At 39.6% G+C, this 16000-nt stretch overlaps 2 protein-coding genes across 6 annotated transcripts; one reads left to right on the top strand and one right to left on the bottom strand.

The window, feature by feature from the left end:
* Positions 1-4024: 4024 nt before the first annotated feature.
* tardbpa (TAR DNA binding protein a) lies at positions 4025-8955 on the bottom strand. 4 transcript variants are annotated; one of them, XR_011177835.1, is made up of 7 exons: positions 8162-8953; positions 7657-7820; positions 7373-7513; positions 6960-7130; positions 6455-6539; positions 5476-5622; positions 4025-4666 (listed from the first exon to the last, which is right to left on the bottom strand). XR_011177835.1 is itself a non-coding variant. In XM_069140493.1 (6 exons), the coding sequence occupies exons 1-6, from the start codon at positions 8400-8402 to the stop codon at positions 4599-4601; spliced, it is 870 nt and encodes a 289-aa protein (XP_068996594.1). In that variant the 5' UTR covers positions 8403-8954; the 3' UTR covers positions 4025-4598. The 4 variants fall into 4 exon arrangements, 3 of the variants coding, with proteins under 3 accessions (XP_068996594.1, XP_068996593.1, XP_068996592.1); XM_069140493.1 differs by lacking the exon at positions 5476-5622 and having other exon boundaries at positions 8162-8954; XM_069140492.1 differs by having other exon boundaries at positions 4025-5622.
* A 369-nt stretch (positions 8956-9324) lies between these two features.
* cunh1orf127 (chromosome unknown C1orf127 homolog) lies at positions 9325-15130 on the top strand. Of its 2 annotated transcripts, XM_069140495.1 has the most exons (11): positions 9325-9924; positions 10044-10126; positions 10208-10309; positions 10403-10527; positions 10631-10771; positions 10879-10917; positions 11007-11144; positions 11237-11321; positions 12128-12324; positions 12498-12615; positions 13815-15130. In XM_069140495.1, the coding sequence occupies exons 1-8, from the start codon at positions 9893-9895 to the stop codon at positions 11318-11320; spliced, it is 744 nt and encodes a 247-aa protein (XP_068996596.1). In that variant the 5' UTR covers positions 9325-9892; the 3' UTR covers position 11321; positions 12128-12324; positions 12498-12615; positions 13815-15130. The 2 variants fall into 2 exon arrangements, with proteins under 2 accessions (XP_068996596.1, XP_068996595.1); XM_069140494.1 differs by lacking the exons at positions 9325-9924; positions 10044-10126; positions 10208-10309; ... (3 more) ...; positions 11007-11144; positions 11237-11321 and having other exon boundaries at positions 12143-12324.
* The last annotated feature ends 870 nt before the right edge of the window (positions 15131-16000 follow it).

The following is a 16000-nucleotide window of genomic DNA, read 5'->3' as shown; positions in this document are numbered from 1 at the left end:
CCAGAGATTCAAATGCAGCAAGTTTTGAAGGTTGTTCTATTGGACTGCAATCTATTGTTAGAGATTATTTAATTAACACGTTTGGGTGAAAATAAACAGTAAATGCGACAGTGAAGCCTCAAAATTACAACGGGAAACATTGAAAAAAATGTGTGTTCTCTCTTTGTTCTGTCACGATACACAGAATGCAGCAGCTTTACTGAGGATTTCTTTATTTTCTTTTGTCTTTTGACATAGTGAGAAGAGTTTCCTCTTCAAGCTTCGTGACGGATTAAAAGACCTGAAACTGTTAGATTCAACCGGAGGTGAGCAGTTGTTGGCATATTTTGGCTTCATGCTTCCTTTATGTTAAAGTAATGACTATGAACTGCAATAAATCCTGACTGGCGTCCAGCTGAGACTGTTGCATATCTTCCCCTTTCTTCCTTCCCCCTCATTTCCTGTCATTGTCGACACTTCATTTCCAAACTAAGGCATAAAACATACTCAAATAAGAGAAAATGCACCATTTCTAGTGAGTTACTGATATAAATGACTGTGTGCTGTCACACCTGTTGATGCTCCGACAGTGAATACATGTAAAAACTGGGAAAGGAAGTCAAATAAAAATCAAGAAATTGATCAGTGAACAAATGTCTAAGAACCAAATCAAAACGTGAATATAATCCTCCGAGGACTGCTCTTCCCAGCTGCACTCTCTAAAACTCTTCGTCGGTTGATTCTCAGCTGCTGAAATAAATGTGCCAACACGAGTGCTTTCACTCCCACACAGCAGGGTGCGGGAGTTGTACCTGACGGGAGAGCGTCACAGCTGTTCTTACACCTGCTGTTAAAGCGTAAACAAAGCCGCGCTTCCGTGCCCCCCCCCCCCCCCCCCCCCCCTCCCGTGCTGCGAGAGCTTCGGGGATTTGCCCCCCCCCCCCCCATTGACGTTAACTTCAAGGCTTCTAATTCGTCCATCTTCGGGACACTTCAAGGACCTCCTTGTCTGACTCCTCGTGGTCCGAGCTTTGATCCTGAATGGGAACACGGCAGGACAAAAGCATTATAAACGTAGCCATTAACATGCTGTGTCTTACAGTTCAAATATCATAAACCGGTTGCTCCTTTTGTTTTTTTTGTGTGTTTTTTTTATAAAGTGAAGTTCACTGACTGACCGTCCTCCACAATTAAGGCCTTGCATTCTTAATGAGACCTTTCATACAGAAGTTGCATCAGAGCACGAGAGGCTTTCAGAGCTCAGTGACGACGGAGCAGGTGGAAGACGAGACCACTGAGTCATCTGTAGACAAAGCAGGAAGAGACACCAGACAGACAGACAGACAGACAGACAGACAGCATGGTGATGTATAATGAAGTAGGAGGCGGAAGAGAGAGAGAGAGAGAGAGAGAGAGATCGTTAGAGGATCTTCAATGTCTCTCTGTCTGCGATCAAATAAGGAAAAGCCTTCTTGTGTATACAACCGCTAACCTAGTTCGTCTGTGAGCAGGATCAGTTAAGTGATTCTCACAATGTTTCCCTCGCACTTGTTAATGCATCAGAAAAATATACAGAATATAAAATTTGCTCTTTAAACGTTGAACGCTTAGTTGAGGTGTGCACTTTTAAGAGCGATCCGCTACTTGTTTTGAAACAGAATTAAAAAAAAAAAAAAAAAAAAGTATATAATTTAAGAAAAAATATAATTATCCCTGTAACCTCAACTGGATAACATTGATGAATGAGGATCTTTGAATCAGGCAGCAGTGGTAAAAAAAACAAAAATAAATCTTCAGCAGACTTGAGCAGAGCGGTCATAATGAGACAGTTCTTTAGAGTTCACTGTCAGAGACACGACGGAGACTCAATGAGACACAGGGACTGTCACACAATCAGAGGTGATAGTACCTTTGTCAACGTCGTCTTACTATGATGACTTATCTGGGATTTTCTTTGCTGCTTTTTTTTTTTTTTTTGCATAACTCTTGTACGGTCGGACAATGAGAGGCCCAGTTTCAGAAATTCCTACCTATTTTCGTTGCGCTGCCTTGTGTGCGGACCTTCCTCTCTGCCTGCGCAGACTCGCAAGAACATTTTAAAGCTATAAAACCAAAGTTGATCCAGAGTTTGCCTTTCATTGGAAACTGCAGGAAGGGAAGGAGAAAGTGAGAGGAAATGTTTTCAGGAATGACTGCGCCACAGTTTGGATACATGAATCCAGGGGATTTCCTAAGTGAGTAGCTGGCAGACATGATTCAGAAACCAGATCGTTTCTGTGGACGGACCACACTGGTAGATCTCCTAAAGCTGCTAGCAATGGGAAGAAAGAACATTAATTCAAACTCTGCTGTCTGTCCTATTTGAAACACGCAGGACTTTAACGACCCCGCTGCCTTTTCTCAATAATAATAATATGAATATATTATTATTGAGAAAATCTTTTCTGTTACTAGCACTATTCTTAAATAATAATAAAAACGGATCAGGACTTGATCTATATGTGGCCTACACAGGTTAAAACTGCGTTCTCTAAAAGGTTTTCTTCAGTTTGACCACATATTAAAACGCTAGACCTTTAAAGCATTTAGGTGTCCAAAATTTCCCCAAAGGTTGGGAGGCGGTGTAAAATGTAAAATTAAAAACAGATTGTGATGATTTGCAAGTCACGTAAACAAATATTTGATTGAAAATAGGCCAGAGACAATATATCAAATGCTGAAACGGAGACATTTTATTGTTTTATGAAAAATGTATGCTCATTTTGAGTTTGATGGCAGCAACACATTTAAAAAAAAAAAAAATTGTGACAATGGCAACAAAAGACTGGAAAAGTTGTGTAATGCTAAAAAAAAATAATAAAAAAATAAAAAAAAATAGGTGAACTGGCAACGGCACAGTAACATGATTGAGTATAAAAAAAGAGAGGCAGAGGTTCACCACTCTGATGCACTATTTGCATTAAATTGTCTTTCACAATTTAAGAATAATGTTTCTCGAGGTAAAATTGCAAAGAGTTTGGGAATTTCATTATCTATGGTACATAATATAAAAAGATTCAGAGAAACTCGAGAAATACAAGGACAAAAAAAACAATATGAGATGGCTTTGATCTTTTGGTCCTCACTGCATTAAATACAGACATCGTTCTGTGGTGGAAATCAATGCACGGGCTCAGGAACATTTCCGAAAAAAAAAAAAAACATTTTCTGTGAACACATTTTGTCGCTTCATCTATAAATTGCACAATTGCTGCATCAAAGTCAAAATAGCACATATTTTTCATAATACAATAATACTTCTCAGTTTAAACATTCAATATGTTGTCGTTGGTCTATATTTCATTAAATATGAGTTTACATGATTTGCAAATCATCTCATTCCATTTTTTATTTACATTTTACACAGCTTCTCAACTTTTTGGGAAATGGGGTTGTAATTTAGTGTTATAGAAAATAATACCCATATCTTGTTAACTTTTCAGTTCAAATAATTTGACACCAAAAATAACCTTTAAGGAACCTCGTCAGTTCGCAGGTAGATAGGACATTTTACACCCATTTCCTAAAGTATCATTACAAAGTGTTTTTCATATCTGCAGCTTCAGACGCCCATCAAGAATATATTTTAGGTTGGCGCTTTGCAAGCTTTGTAATTTAAATATTTTTTAAGGACCTACTAATTACCCATTTAGATTCCTTGGCATGCAAAGACATGTTCAAATACAAAGACAAATCACAAAAACTCTCAACTCCTTGCAAGCACAAAGTTATACGGAATAGATTTCAAAACATAAAAAGTTAACTTGGGAAGTGTGTTTTCCCACCAGCTACAAAAATGGCCCAGAAGCACCATCAACAGGCAGATAAGTGAAACTACAACCACCAACCAGCCAGCATGAAAACACTTCAGCGTAGTTTACACAAAGGACTAAATCTGAGCTCCCAAAGAAAACCTGACGAAGGCACTGATCTAGAGCAGCTGCAGCCGCGGGTGGAGTCCAGCAAGAAACAATACATTTGATCTACATTGAGAGACGACAGAAGATTAAAAACTCAAAATGTTTATTTTACAATGCAATACTAATATTTGAATACAAAAGGTGTGAATTTCTGCTGGCATGTTCAGTCAGTTAACGTCCCTTCGATAATCAGTAAGCTCATACATTTTGTTTTGTTTTTTTTAATCACTTTACAATCAAGGTAAACAAAATAACAAGAACACTTCCTGCCGTGTATATATTCTTTCTGACCAAATTGAGAAAAAAAAAAAAAAAAAAAAAAAAAACTATTGGTTAATACTTCACAAGTAATCAGTAGCTGTTAGGAGGTTAAAGAATAAAGCAATTCACTGACAAAAGTGAAGGCAGGATTTGTGTCACATGTTAAAAGGAAAGGACAAAGTTATGATCACTGCCAAACAGTAGGTGTAACTTTGGTCTTAATTCTGACATCTGTAGGCGTAAAAATAATACCTCAGTTTATTATAGTCGAGTATGGTTCGACAGTGAACTAAATTTCATATTAGGATGGTCCTCGGTTTCTTGCTAGTGAGGTGGAGAAGATCCTTTTCAGGATTAAGGCAGTCTTGCAGCAATTCCACTGTCGTTTTCACCGGCACTTCATCTTCCGCGTAACTGACTCCAACCTGGATTCAGACGAAAACCTGGGCTTTCCATGTCCGAGGTCCCTATACATGTGAATTAAAGCGTTGGCAGTTCAATTAATTTCTGAAATAAGTCACTGTCAAGAGCGTATCATACCTAGTCAAATTCAAATTTTTATTTCAGACTTCCCTTTGATTCACAAAACATAGAAAATGCATTCGTAACCACTTCAAACACAAACTTTCAATGGGAACTTGTCAAACATTCACCACATCAACCTCTGAGCTCACGTGCAAACTTCCAACACACTTTCAGTGTCCCCCCCCTCCTCCTCCCCCCCACACAGACTTCACTAGCACAAAGTCACATTTTCACACAGAAGGGTGGTAACAAGGAGAAAATAAAGCACACAACCAGACGCAGCATTCACATCAAATCAGACAGCAAGAGAAAGCTACAAAGGGATACAAATACTCAAAGCACTTGACATTTTCACTGCGATTTGAAAGAATTAAGGTTGCTAGTAAACGATGAGAGAAAGCAGAGACCTTAGGGATCTCGAGATGCAATAAATGTCCTTGTGATGGCCATTGGGAACACACTCGTACTGGCTTCTTCCTCTCACACTCGCACAAAGCCACAGGTTCTTCTCAACTCTCGCAGGCATTTGTCTCTTTCAAAAAAAAAAAAAAAAAAAAGAAGAAAAAAAAAAAAAAGAACAGAAAAACTGCACAAACAGTCCTTCTCACACTTGCTTTCTTTCATTTTGCTCTCCCGTTCGTTCACTTTCACATTCGGTCCAACACCACTCATTGATCTCGAAAAGCGACAAGAGCAGACAAGATTTCTATATCCCAAAAAAAAGGGGAGAGGAAAAAAAGACAACACCCACCGTCTAACACAGTGTATGCAGAGTGAAGCTGTGTTCTTGGATGACAAAGCATTTACACATTGGAGGAGGGGAATTGATACTGAGATCGGCCGAACATTGCTGCCAATGAGGCGCTTCCTCCCGGGAATTGGGGAAAGAGTTGGTGAACTGCAGAAGAGATTTTCATGAAGGCGTTTCCAACAGATGTCAAACAAAAAACAAACAAAAAGATACAATCAAATGCACACACACATATATATATAATTAAAGAAAGCTCATTTTACAAGGGACTGGGAGGGCCGCTCTCGAGATACTCGTGCATGTTTATAAATATTTTATCTTGCATGCAATCATCTTTGTGTAACATATCCTCAAAAGTAAAACACGGTAATGTGGCCGTCTCCACTAACAAACTATACTTTTCACCCATTCAGTGCATGACTACATGATCAGTCACACAAAAGTATAAATTTTCAAACAAAATAAAAGGCAGTGTATTTTCTTTTAAATAATACGAACGTAAGATATGAGCCACCCCCCCCGCCCCCCACCCTGTGGGTATACTTACCAGATTAGCCTAATAGCAAAAGAAAAGGTCAACTCGCAGCTATCTACATTCCCCAACTAGAAGACTTAGATTCCATAGACGTGCCAAACCCGGAGCTGAAGCCACTGCTGGAGGGGGTGTTAGTGCCTGCAGCCCAGCCGAGGCTAGCCGAGCTGGGGCTGCTGTAACTCGTGCTGGCAGAGCTATAGGTCTGATCTCGGGTTGTGGGGGCAGTGCCTGCCGTTGTGGTCAGACCTTGCTGGTTAGCCAGCATGCCCATCATTCCCCAACTGCTCTGCAGCGCTGCCTGAGCAGCAGCCACCATTGCCGGGTTAAGGCCGAGAGCCCCAAAATTAACCCCTCCGCTACCACTGCCCAGCCCGCCGCGGTTACTGCCATAGCCCTGACTGAACCCACCAGCCCCAAACCTCCCACGATCCATCATTTGCCTACTATTATTGTGTTTGGGCTCGGCGTTGGAGATGTGCACGCTGACACCCTTGATGATCAAGTCCTCTCCACACAGGGCCTGGGCGACCTGAGAACGAAGTCGGGGGAGAATTACCATCACGGTCTTTGTTGTTAACTTCTTTTCCTAACTTTTATAGGTTCATCATATCTACGGCTTTCATTGTGATGTCGTACTTAATACAGTTCTTACCGTTTTCGTTCATAAACCAAATTTCTCGTCTTGTAAATTTTTGTATATTTCTAACAGTAACATAGTGAGAGGCGCCGTGTTCACTCTCTCCACTTGCCCACTGTGAAGTGGACTATATATATATATATATATATATATATATATATATATATATATATATATATATATATATATATATATATATATACAATGGATATAATCTGAACAAAGAATGGGTCTTTCTTACTTTTTCCATTTTATTTAAAATGTTTGCCGTCTGCTCATATTTGAATGAGTACGTGGCATAATGGCTCTCACCTGGTCATCAGCAAATGTGACAAATGCAAACGCCCGGAAAGGTTTGGGGATAAAGACGTCAGTGACTTCACCATACTGCATGAAGTACTGCCTCAGTTCATCAGTTGTCATGTCCTCTGTGCAGCGGCCAACAAAGATTTTACGGCTCCGCATGGGCTCATCTGGGCAAGCCTGAAGGACAAAGAGGCACGGCCACAATTTAAATAATCTATATTCATGTTATTTTAAAGCCATGCAGCTCACCAAGTTATTTTACAAAATCTAATCGTTAGTAACCTACGTAACAAAATTAGAGCGGATGTATTTCATCTGTTGTAAATGATGACACCAGAAATCTTATCAACTGATCCCAATTTCTATGAAACTGAACCCGGAGGTCTTTGACATCATTAAGCGTTAAAAACTGAACCCACCTTTGAGTTGGGAAGCTTGCAGTCGCACCATCGTCCATCAATCATGTGTCTCTGAGCGATGACTTTGGTTTGTGTCTCATACTCGGTGAACCGGACAAACCCAAAACCTTTTGAGTTGCCAGTTTTTGCATCTCTCTTCACCTGAAATAAACGCAGGACAAGTCAGCGAGCTTCCCTGCTAATTGAAAATATGAAGGTATACCCCGACTGGACTTCAAGCCTCGCATTTTAAAAGCACCGACAGTTTTGACAAAAATGTTCAGAGCCAGATGAACAAAACATACCTGCACCATGATGACCTCCCCGAAGGTGGTGAAATAGTCTTTCAGGTCTTGTTCTGATGTTTTCCAAGGCAACCCGAGGACAATGAGATCGGAGGTCTTCTGAAAGCCCCTCTTAATTTTCACCGCTGACGCAGCGTCTATCTCATCCATTTTCCTCTTGTTATCTGTGAAGAATAAGGAGGTTTACATCAGACAAACTCAAATAAAGTGGCACTTTCTCACCGACTTAAGAGGAAACCAAACACCACAAGACTTGCAGAAGCACCGGTACAACTAGTCTTGTTTTGTTTTTGGAGGCTTCAGTTTGTGGTGATGTTAAATTATATCGGACTAACACCGAGAGGTTTTCTCAACACACTTGTTGTTAACACTTCGTTGGTTGTTGTAGCACAAAAAAACAACAACAACAAAAAAAGGACATAAATTTGTGGACAGGTTGTTGTTGTTTTTTTGTTGTTGCTTCAGTAATAAAAGTCGGATCAACTCAAAGCGACACCTGCCTCACCTTTGGGGTAGTTGACGACATAGACCAGGTTCCCCCAGTCGTTCTCGGGTGCATGCAGGACACCCTCCACTAGCCGGACACCCCTCATGCACTGGGACTCCGGGTTTCTGTAACGCAGCCCGCAAGCCCCGGGGAACTGCGCCGCGACCGAGGACAGCAGGACGGTCCCGTCGTCCTCCGAGGGGATCTCCATGGGCTCCTCGTTCTCATCCTCGGCCACCCGGATGTACAGCTCTGACATGGCGTCCAGGACGGCTCGGCCTCGGGCCCGAGGAGCTTTTAGGTTGTTTGTTTGTTTGTTTGTTTAGTAAACACCGGGACGGTGCACGCGAGGTACCAGCGTCGACCGCGGCTGAAGTTAACTTCTGTTGACCGGGTTAAACACACGTAAAGCAAAAAAAAAGAAAAGGGGGGGCAGCCCCGAGGCCAGACGAACTCACTCCGCAAACTAATTTAACATTCAATAGCGAGCGGCCATAAAAAGCCAAATGTTTTTCTTTCACCGCTAAAAAAAAACGTCACACGTAAACAAGTTAGCCTGCTAGCTAGTGAGCTAGCAAACCGCTCGAAAAATGAATGACCATCCAGCTCCGCGCTGTTTACCGTTAACGGACACACAAGTCGTCCTTGTGTCTACAAGCGGGCGGCCGAATGGTTGTTTTTTTGTTTTTACGGAAACAGCAACACAAACAAGTTCACTTATTCTACGAAATTTCTGCGCGAAATTGCCAGAACATATCTACAGCTACACACGGCTAACCTCTGTAACCTCGAGCCAGCTAACAAAATGGCTGCTGCGTTGTGATGTATTAACCGCTCACCTTGTAAAGATGACATCATCGGGTTGGGAGGGCGCACTTCTACTTCTTGGTGGGGATGCCAAGAATTCAAATACAAAATATTTTACTTCATAGTTTGACTTCACGCAATCAAATATAAATTAACTTTTATAATCCGATCTCAAACGTTATGTGGGTAGTTTTGTTAATGTGGGAATGCCGTCTTTCGTGTAAAGCGCAAAGTTTTAAATTCGTGATTTACCTTTTGAAGTCTGACCATAGGGATTCACCTCGAAGGCCGAACAAAAGGGGCGCACTGAGAAATGCATCGACGCAACCACGTGCCATGTGAAAAAAAACATGGGTACAATAAAGTATTAAATGATTAATGATCTTTGTCCAAAAGTGTAGCCTATCAAAGATGCACCAGCCTTCTCAAACTTATTTTTATTCTATACAGCCCAACAATTTATTTTTAATTCTACCTCAAAATTTCCAAAGACATTAAAGATGTCTGGAATGAATTTAAAGACATGCTTACAAAAGATAGGCTTCTTGCGAGAAATCTTGAATATTTATATTAAAAACACTGGTGTCAAGTTTTAATATTTTTCTATACAACAACATGAGACGGAATAAACTTACTGCTGTGGCATACGATTGTTCTGAAGCTAATTAACAAAATAAAAAGAATACACTGAATGTTAAAGGGGTAATTCTTGATAGACCATCAACAAAAATCCTTTAAAGACAAAAACCTTTACATATTGCTTTAAAGCCTGTTTTCACACATGCTGGAGACAGTCATCCTTCTTTGTGACTTTTTTGTCACTTACCTTTTAACATGGTAAAGTAAACACACCTGTGGTTGTTTTTTTTGTTTGAACTTCCTGAGTGACATCACCTCTCTCCTACAAAAAGGACTGCCCACTGAAGTTTTTGTCAGTTCATCATGGACCGCATCAGATTTGGCATCCTTACTATGTGAGTAACATAATATTGTTGAAAACTTTATATTGACTATTCAGCATCTTCCAAATATAACGAAATATAGCCTATATATTCAAATAACAAATATATAATTTCAGTGTTCTTTTCTGCAGCATTTTACAGTGTTGCATCGTGAGGAATGTGCTCTCCATTCAGAAAAGAGAATGGATTGATACTCCAGTAGCAACGTTAACAGGTAAACAGTTATTCTTTGTTTATGTGCAGTTATTACTGGTGCTTTTACACTGATTGTAAGAAACTAAACTTGCATTTTCAGAGGGAGATGTGACATGTTTTTCTGAATACATGGAGATGTGGATCCACAGTACAAGAATTGAAGGACTCAGAGTCTGGTTGTCTGGGGCCTTACGGATCCAAGGTAATTCTTTGTAGTACAATACATTACAAAATATTTATATCAATTTAAAATACAATTCTTTGCCTCAGAATCACTTTATTTTTTTTCCATAAGCCAATCTTGAATCTCTGGATGACCTGAATCTCCAACTGTCTGCCTGTGGATTCCTACTACACAAAGACCCTGACAGGAACTTCATTTTCAGAGTGAGCTACACTGGATATTTGGTCCAACAACAGGTATGTCAGTCTTTCAAGAAAAATCTCATTCATTATTACAACCTCTGACATTTGCACCTGGGCTAGATGATGAAAATTGTTTGGTTGTATGTTGACTGTTTAGCACGGCTTTAATGTCCTGACACTGAATTTGCTGAAGAGGATCAGTCGATTTGGAGGCAGACCTCACAGTTTGATTATGAAGTGTCCCGTGGTTTCAGTACAGAGCAGAGAGCAAATCCAGTGTGACCCCGAGTATATTCAGGTAAATACTGGAGTTTCCCTTGTTTTTGTTATTTTGTTTTCCATCAAAGTATGGTATTTATATGTATTAGTATTATTTTTGCTTTATTGATATTTGTGTGTCTTCAGGTGGTCAGACAAGCTCCCCTTGGAAACTGGGATAATGAGGTAATAATAAAATGCAGTCCCTGGAATTCAGATTGCACAAAAATGTTTGTATGGTTGAGACTTTTGCAACATTTGGTTTTGCACTACAGATGCACTGGTCACTGTGTCTGAGTGATCACCTCATCGTAGCTCTGGAGGATGCCAGCTTGATCCAGATGAACATTAACATGACTGGAGCGGACATTACAGTTAAAGGCAGGAGGAGGGACATCCTAACTCCTCTCAAAGTATAAATTTCACGTAGCATCCTGCCACCTAGTGACCAATTGCAATATTACAACTGAAACACTGAATTTACCTTCTTTTTTTGTTAACACAGATAATGGAAAATGAGGGGGAATTTTTGGCCTTGAAGCTGGTCAGGGGTCAGTATGCCTACAGTATGGAAGCAACGTGTCCATAGGGTGGGTAAATAGCAGAGAACGAGAGCTGGAAGTTATTTTTCTTTGCCAGTTGTGACTTTAACTTGTGTTATCCCACAAAGAAACGTAATACTGAAATACTTTGATTCGTTAAAAGCACTACAAAAATGTGAAAATATTAGATTAAAGATAGATTAAAGTTTTGCATCTAAACTCAAAGTACAGAAGTCAAAGAAGCAAAGTGTCCAAAGTAAAAGTACTTATGCTGCATACAGTCATAGTGGAGCTAGTTTCAACAAAAGATAATTATTACAGCTTTGTCCAGTGGCTCCCTGGTTTCATCAGGCTCCCTCCAAAGGGTCACAAGATGAACACGTGAGCATCTTGAGATGATTAATGTGCCCTGAATAAAGGTCACTTTTTAAATGTTTGAAAATGTAACACGATGTCCTCTCTTTGATCAATATCTCAACAGGTATTTAACAAAAAGCATCTGAAAGGTTTTGAGGCCCAAAGCAGATAATACTCTTTTAAAAGGGATCAAGCCAAAAAGACAGGGAGTCAAAAGTTCAGTCTTTAACCTTGAATTGTATAATATGCAGTGAACGTGTAATTTTTCATGGAGACTGTTAATCTGAGAAGTAGCTATATCAGTTGAAAACATGGAGTCATGTAAAAAGTATAATTTCTCCTCTGACATGTAAGGGAGTTGAGCTATACAGTAGTAAAAGTGATAATACTTCTAAACAATACTGTACCTCAGAATGTACATAAACTACAATACTTGAGTGAATGTACTCAGTACTCTCCATCACTAATCCCAATGTAACCCCTGCTGTACATTTCAGTTACTACATCTGCAGCAGACGAGACTGTGCTGCATATTTTCAAACGACACATGGGTTTGACCAGACGAGGCAGCCATTACAATGACCCTCTGACAGTCAGTGATGTGTCGGTTAACCAGACAGATAATTTCACCGTGCATGAGACGAGTGACTTTCTGACACTGTCCATCCCCACAACCCAAATACTCCAGTCCAAGGTGAGAGCTGAAACAACAAGTTGGAAGTATGTCTCCATACAAGACATTGGTCACATTATGGTGGTACATGTTGTGTGCAATGCAGTTGTGATAGTTTCTGACATTTGTTAAGATGTATGTACTGTGTAGGATTAATCACAGAGTGAAACATCTAAACTGGGTTTGTTATACAGCCCTGCACAGACGGCAAACAACTCCTGCAGCCATTCTACAGGGTGGATGTTGTGCTCACCTTCAGAGAGACAAATCACAAAATGCACTGGACCATGGAGAACACACTGCCTTGCATAGGTGAGTGTGCTGCTGATGAACACAGTAAAACTAAAGAGGTGATTAATTATTGGATGTTATTGTGACCACTAACCATTCTGCATTCGGCATTTAATGTCGTCACAGCAAGTCACTTAATATTTCAAACTTTAAAGTTTAAAGTTAGACTGAAGGAAAAATAAATGACAACAAAAACTAACAAAATGCAAATGAAAGGCCGTTCAAGATACTTTGGGAATTTATATCTTACAGACACATGGATTTCTATTGTATTGTATTAACAACAGTATCATGCTCAACTTAACTTTACTTTAGCCATATTTAACTATCATTTTTTGTGGTAGTTTTTAAATCAGCCTTAACAAACAAATTTTCATTTGAGGTCACTTTGATTTCTGATCATCTTTAATTATGGACGACACCATTATTGAGCATCTACTTGCAATTATTATTCAGAAGAGAATATAAGAGAATGTTGACATTTTTGGTGATAAAGGTCTTTACCAGAAAGGATTTTTTCACTACTAAAATCTTAAAATTACATTAACCCATTTGCCAGTGCTAAAAACACAAACCAACCAACCAACAAACAAACAAACAAACAAACAAACAAAAGCAACCAAATATATACGTATGCAAATATTGTTAGTTTCAGGGGTTTAACAGCACTGAATCATTTATTCTTTGTGTTTGTACACTGGAGACTTTAAGTTTTTACATAACACTTGTGTAAGTTGTGCATTAAACCCATGATTGGCTTAAAAAACTATCTGTGATGTCACAAATCATGTTTGTAGGTACATGTCCAAACCTCAGATTAAAGGTGAACAAATACTGTTAACCTTCATCCCACCGGTGGATGAATATGAAAACAGCCTTCTGGTGTCAAACTCTGCACATTCGTCATTCTGCCCAGTGAGGGTCAAAAATCCAACAGAAGTAACAGTAAGCGAGATGCATCGAGTGAAAGGCGAACTTTAACTTGCAAGTCAAGTTGGTGGAAAAATATGAATAAAACATAAAGGTATTTTTTTTTATGGAGCTACTGCAGGGAGCTGAGATAGATTCTTTAGTGTTGTTATGGAGAAGGTTTGTAAAATTGAGTAAAATGATGCTCTGATAACCAAAAAAACTACATTATTATAAAGTGTGGGATCTTAAATATTGCTTTTATAGATTAATCTCACCTTCACTAAAATTACACAATCATTCCTTTACAGTTGGACCTCGTGACAAATCATCATATACCACATCTTCTCCTGGTACAAACGTCACAGGTCTGTCCACGCTCAACTTCAGACATGAGGAGGTAACTACAGAAGAGCCGTTCACTGTCCCTGCAGGGAAACTAAACGAGAGAGATCCTTTCAAAGAGGAGACTACTGGGTTTTCCACAACTGATCCTCCTTACACACAGACACAGGGCAGCAGTTATAATTTCCACATTGATGAGATTTTAAAGAGTCAAAGTGAAAATGCATCTTTATGGTTCCATAATGACACCATAATTACTATTAATTCAACTGAAACAAGCACAAATACTTCAGCAGTGCCAGATTTCCCTGACTCAGAAGACACAGCTGCAGCATCAGGAACATCTTTTACTACACCGGTTCTCACTGAACAAGAATACCCAGAATTCAACACAACCAGTGAGAATGAAGACCAGAAAAAACAAAGAAGACCAAAGTGGATTTGGAAGGATAAAGAAATCTAAATAATTACCACAATTGAAACCGAGTATTCAGTCCCCCAGTTGAAGCTAACAGGCAACCAACCCTTTTCAATCTGCTCTTAGACAACCTGAACATCTTTTCCGGTGTCAGCTTCACTTCCCTTTGATTTTAACTAAAAATGTAATTCACATCATAGTAGTGAAGGATGGGTGTTGTCAAATTCTGTAAGACCACATTTCCCATCATTGAAAGCTCTTTATTTGATCAAATGTAATCTCTTTTTTGTTTGTAAGTTTGTTCTGTGTTTTCTAAATCAAACTAGACTTCAAATACAGTTTCAGTGCAGTGCCAAGCATTTGAGGCCTTTTGATTCTTTTGTTTGAATTCCCACTGGTGCCACACTGAACGTCTGTTTGCAGCCGTGAAAGGTGACGCAGTGGTCAGTGAGGGATGATTATACAAGCAGAAATACAGGCAGAGCTCTGCCAGCCGTTGCCTGAGGGTGGATATTATCCAGACACAGACAAGGCAGGCGTTGAATAAACACGTCTCGTTCCAAGCAGCACAACAGGCTGATGAAGAGACAAGCCTGCAGTTGTTTCAGCTGATGCCACCTTTCAGAGAAGCACTGTGTTGCAGAAACTGAAAACAAAAACTTAACTTTTTGTCTGAGACGATCTGCGTGAATCAGAAATTTCAGAATTGTTTTCTTTTGTAGAAAAAAATTACATTCAAAACTAAGCATGATTTCAGCTGCAGTACTTTATGGCTCTTTGCTGCAGTATCTGGAATCAACAGGAGAGGGCACTATTGAATATGTTTTCAGAAAACTCTCTCCCTGGGCTGCAGCCGGCCTCCAGATGGTCTTTTCCAAATTGACCTGTTTTACATGTTTTTGTAGAGAACATAAATTCAATCTAAGCTGCTCTTTTTGTTTGTAGTATCAGATAAACTGCATGTTAATAATGAAATAACCCTGGAAAATCCAATATGTTTTAGACAGAGGAGTATAATTAGTCATCTTTGCCAATGGACTTAATTAATTTGCTTTATATATTACAACCCTAAATATACAGAGTCACACATTGACCAGAATCTGTTGACTGAAATGGGTGAAGATGTTTCACCTTTGTTTTTCATCCTTTTTTTTCCACCTTTGTTATTGTGACCTCCTGGTATGCACCAAAGCCTCTGTAAATGATAACAGTGCAGTGTTACGCAGTTACATGCATCATATACAATGGGCTGTGAGGCAGAAAATCTAAACTTCCTTGTGCCTGTGGTTCCCATCTGCTCTGTGAACTTATGAGCAGGAAATGGAATAAGTAGTGCAAAAAGCACGCCAACATCCCCATTCTTTCATGTGGCCTCTCTCGGCCATTACCCTATCTGTATCGACTGTTAACTGTCTTTACAAAGTTAAAAACCCCTTTCATGTTTCGCAGTTTCTTTTTTGTTTTAATTTCAGCCTGAGCATATGGTTTGCACATCTGGGAGATGCTAAGCATGGTGGCACCCAACCCCCACACACACTGCTCCTGTGAAGTGATCCATATATGGTCTTCATTGTTATTGCTCATAATCACTCATCATTATTAAAAACAAGTTCTGTCTTGATTGGCTGCTTTGAGTTTGCGGCGTAAAGATGCTTAATAATGTGAACTTTCATTATTTCAAACAAACGCGTAACCTTCAGAGAAACTTTTCTAATTTAATTCAGAACTGTGAGA

This window comes from Embiotoca jacksoni, unplaced genomic scaffold, assembly GCF_022577435.1.
Source record: "Embiotoca jacksoni isolate LCO1_2020_lvr unplaced genomic scaffold, fEmbJac1.0.p SCAF_9, whole genome shotgun sequence".
Taxonomy (NCBI): Eukaryota; Metazoa; Chordata; class Actinopteri; family Embiotocidae; genus Embiotoca; species Embiotoca jacksoni.
This window is presented reverse-complemented; position numbering and strand designations above follow the sequence as displayed.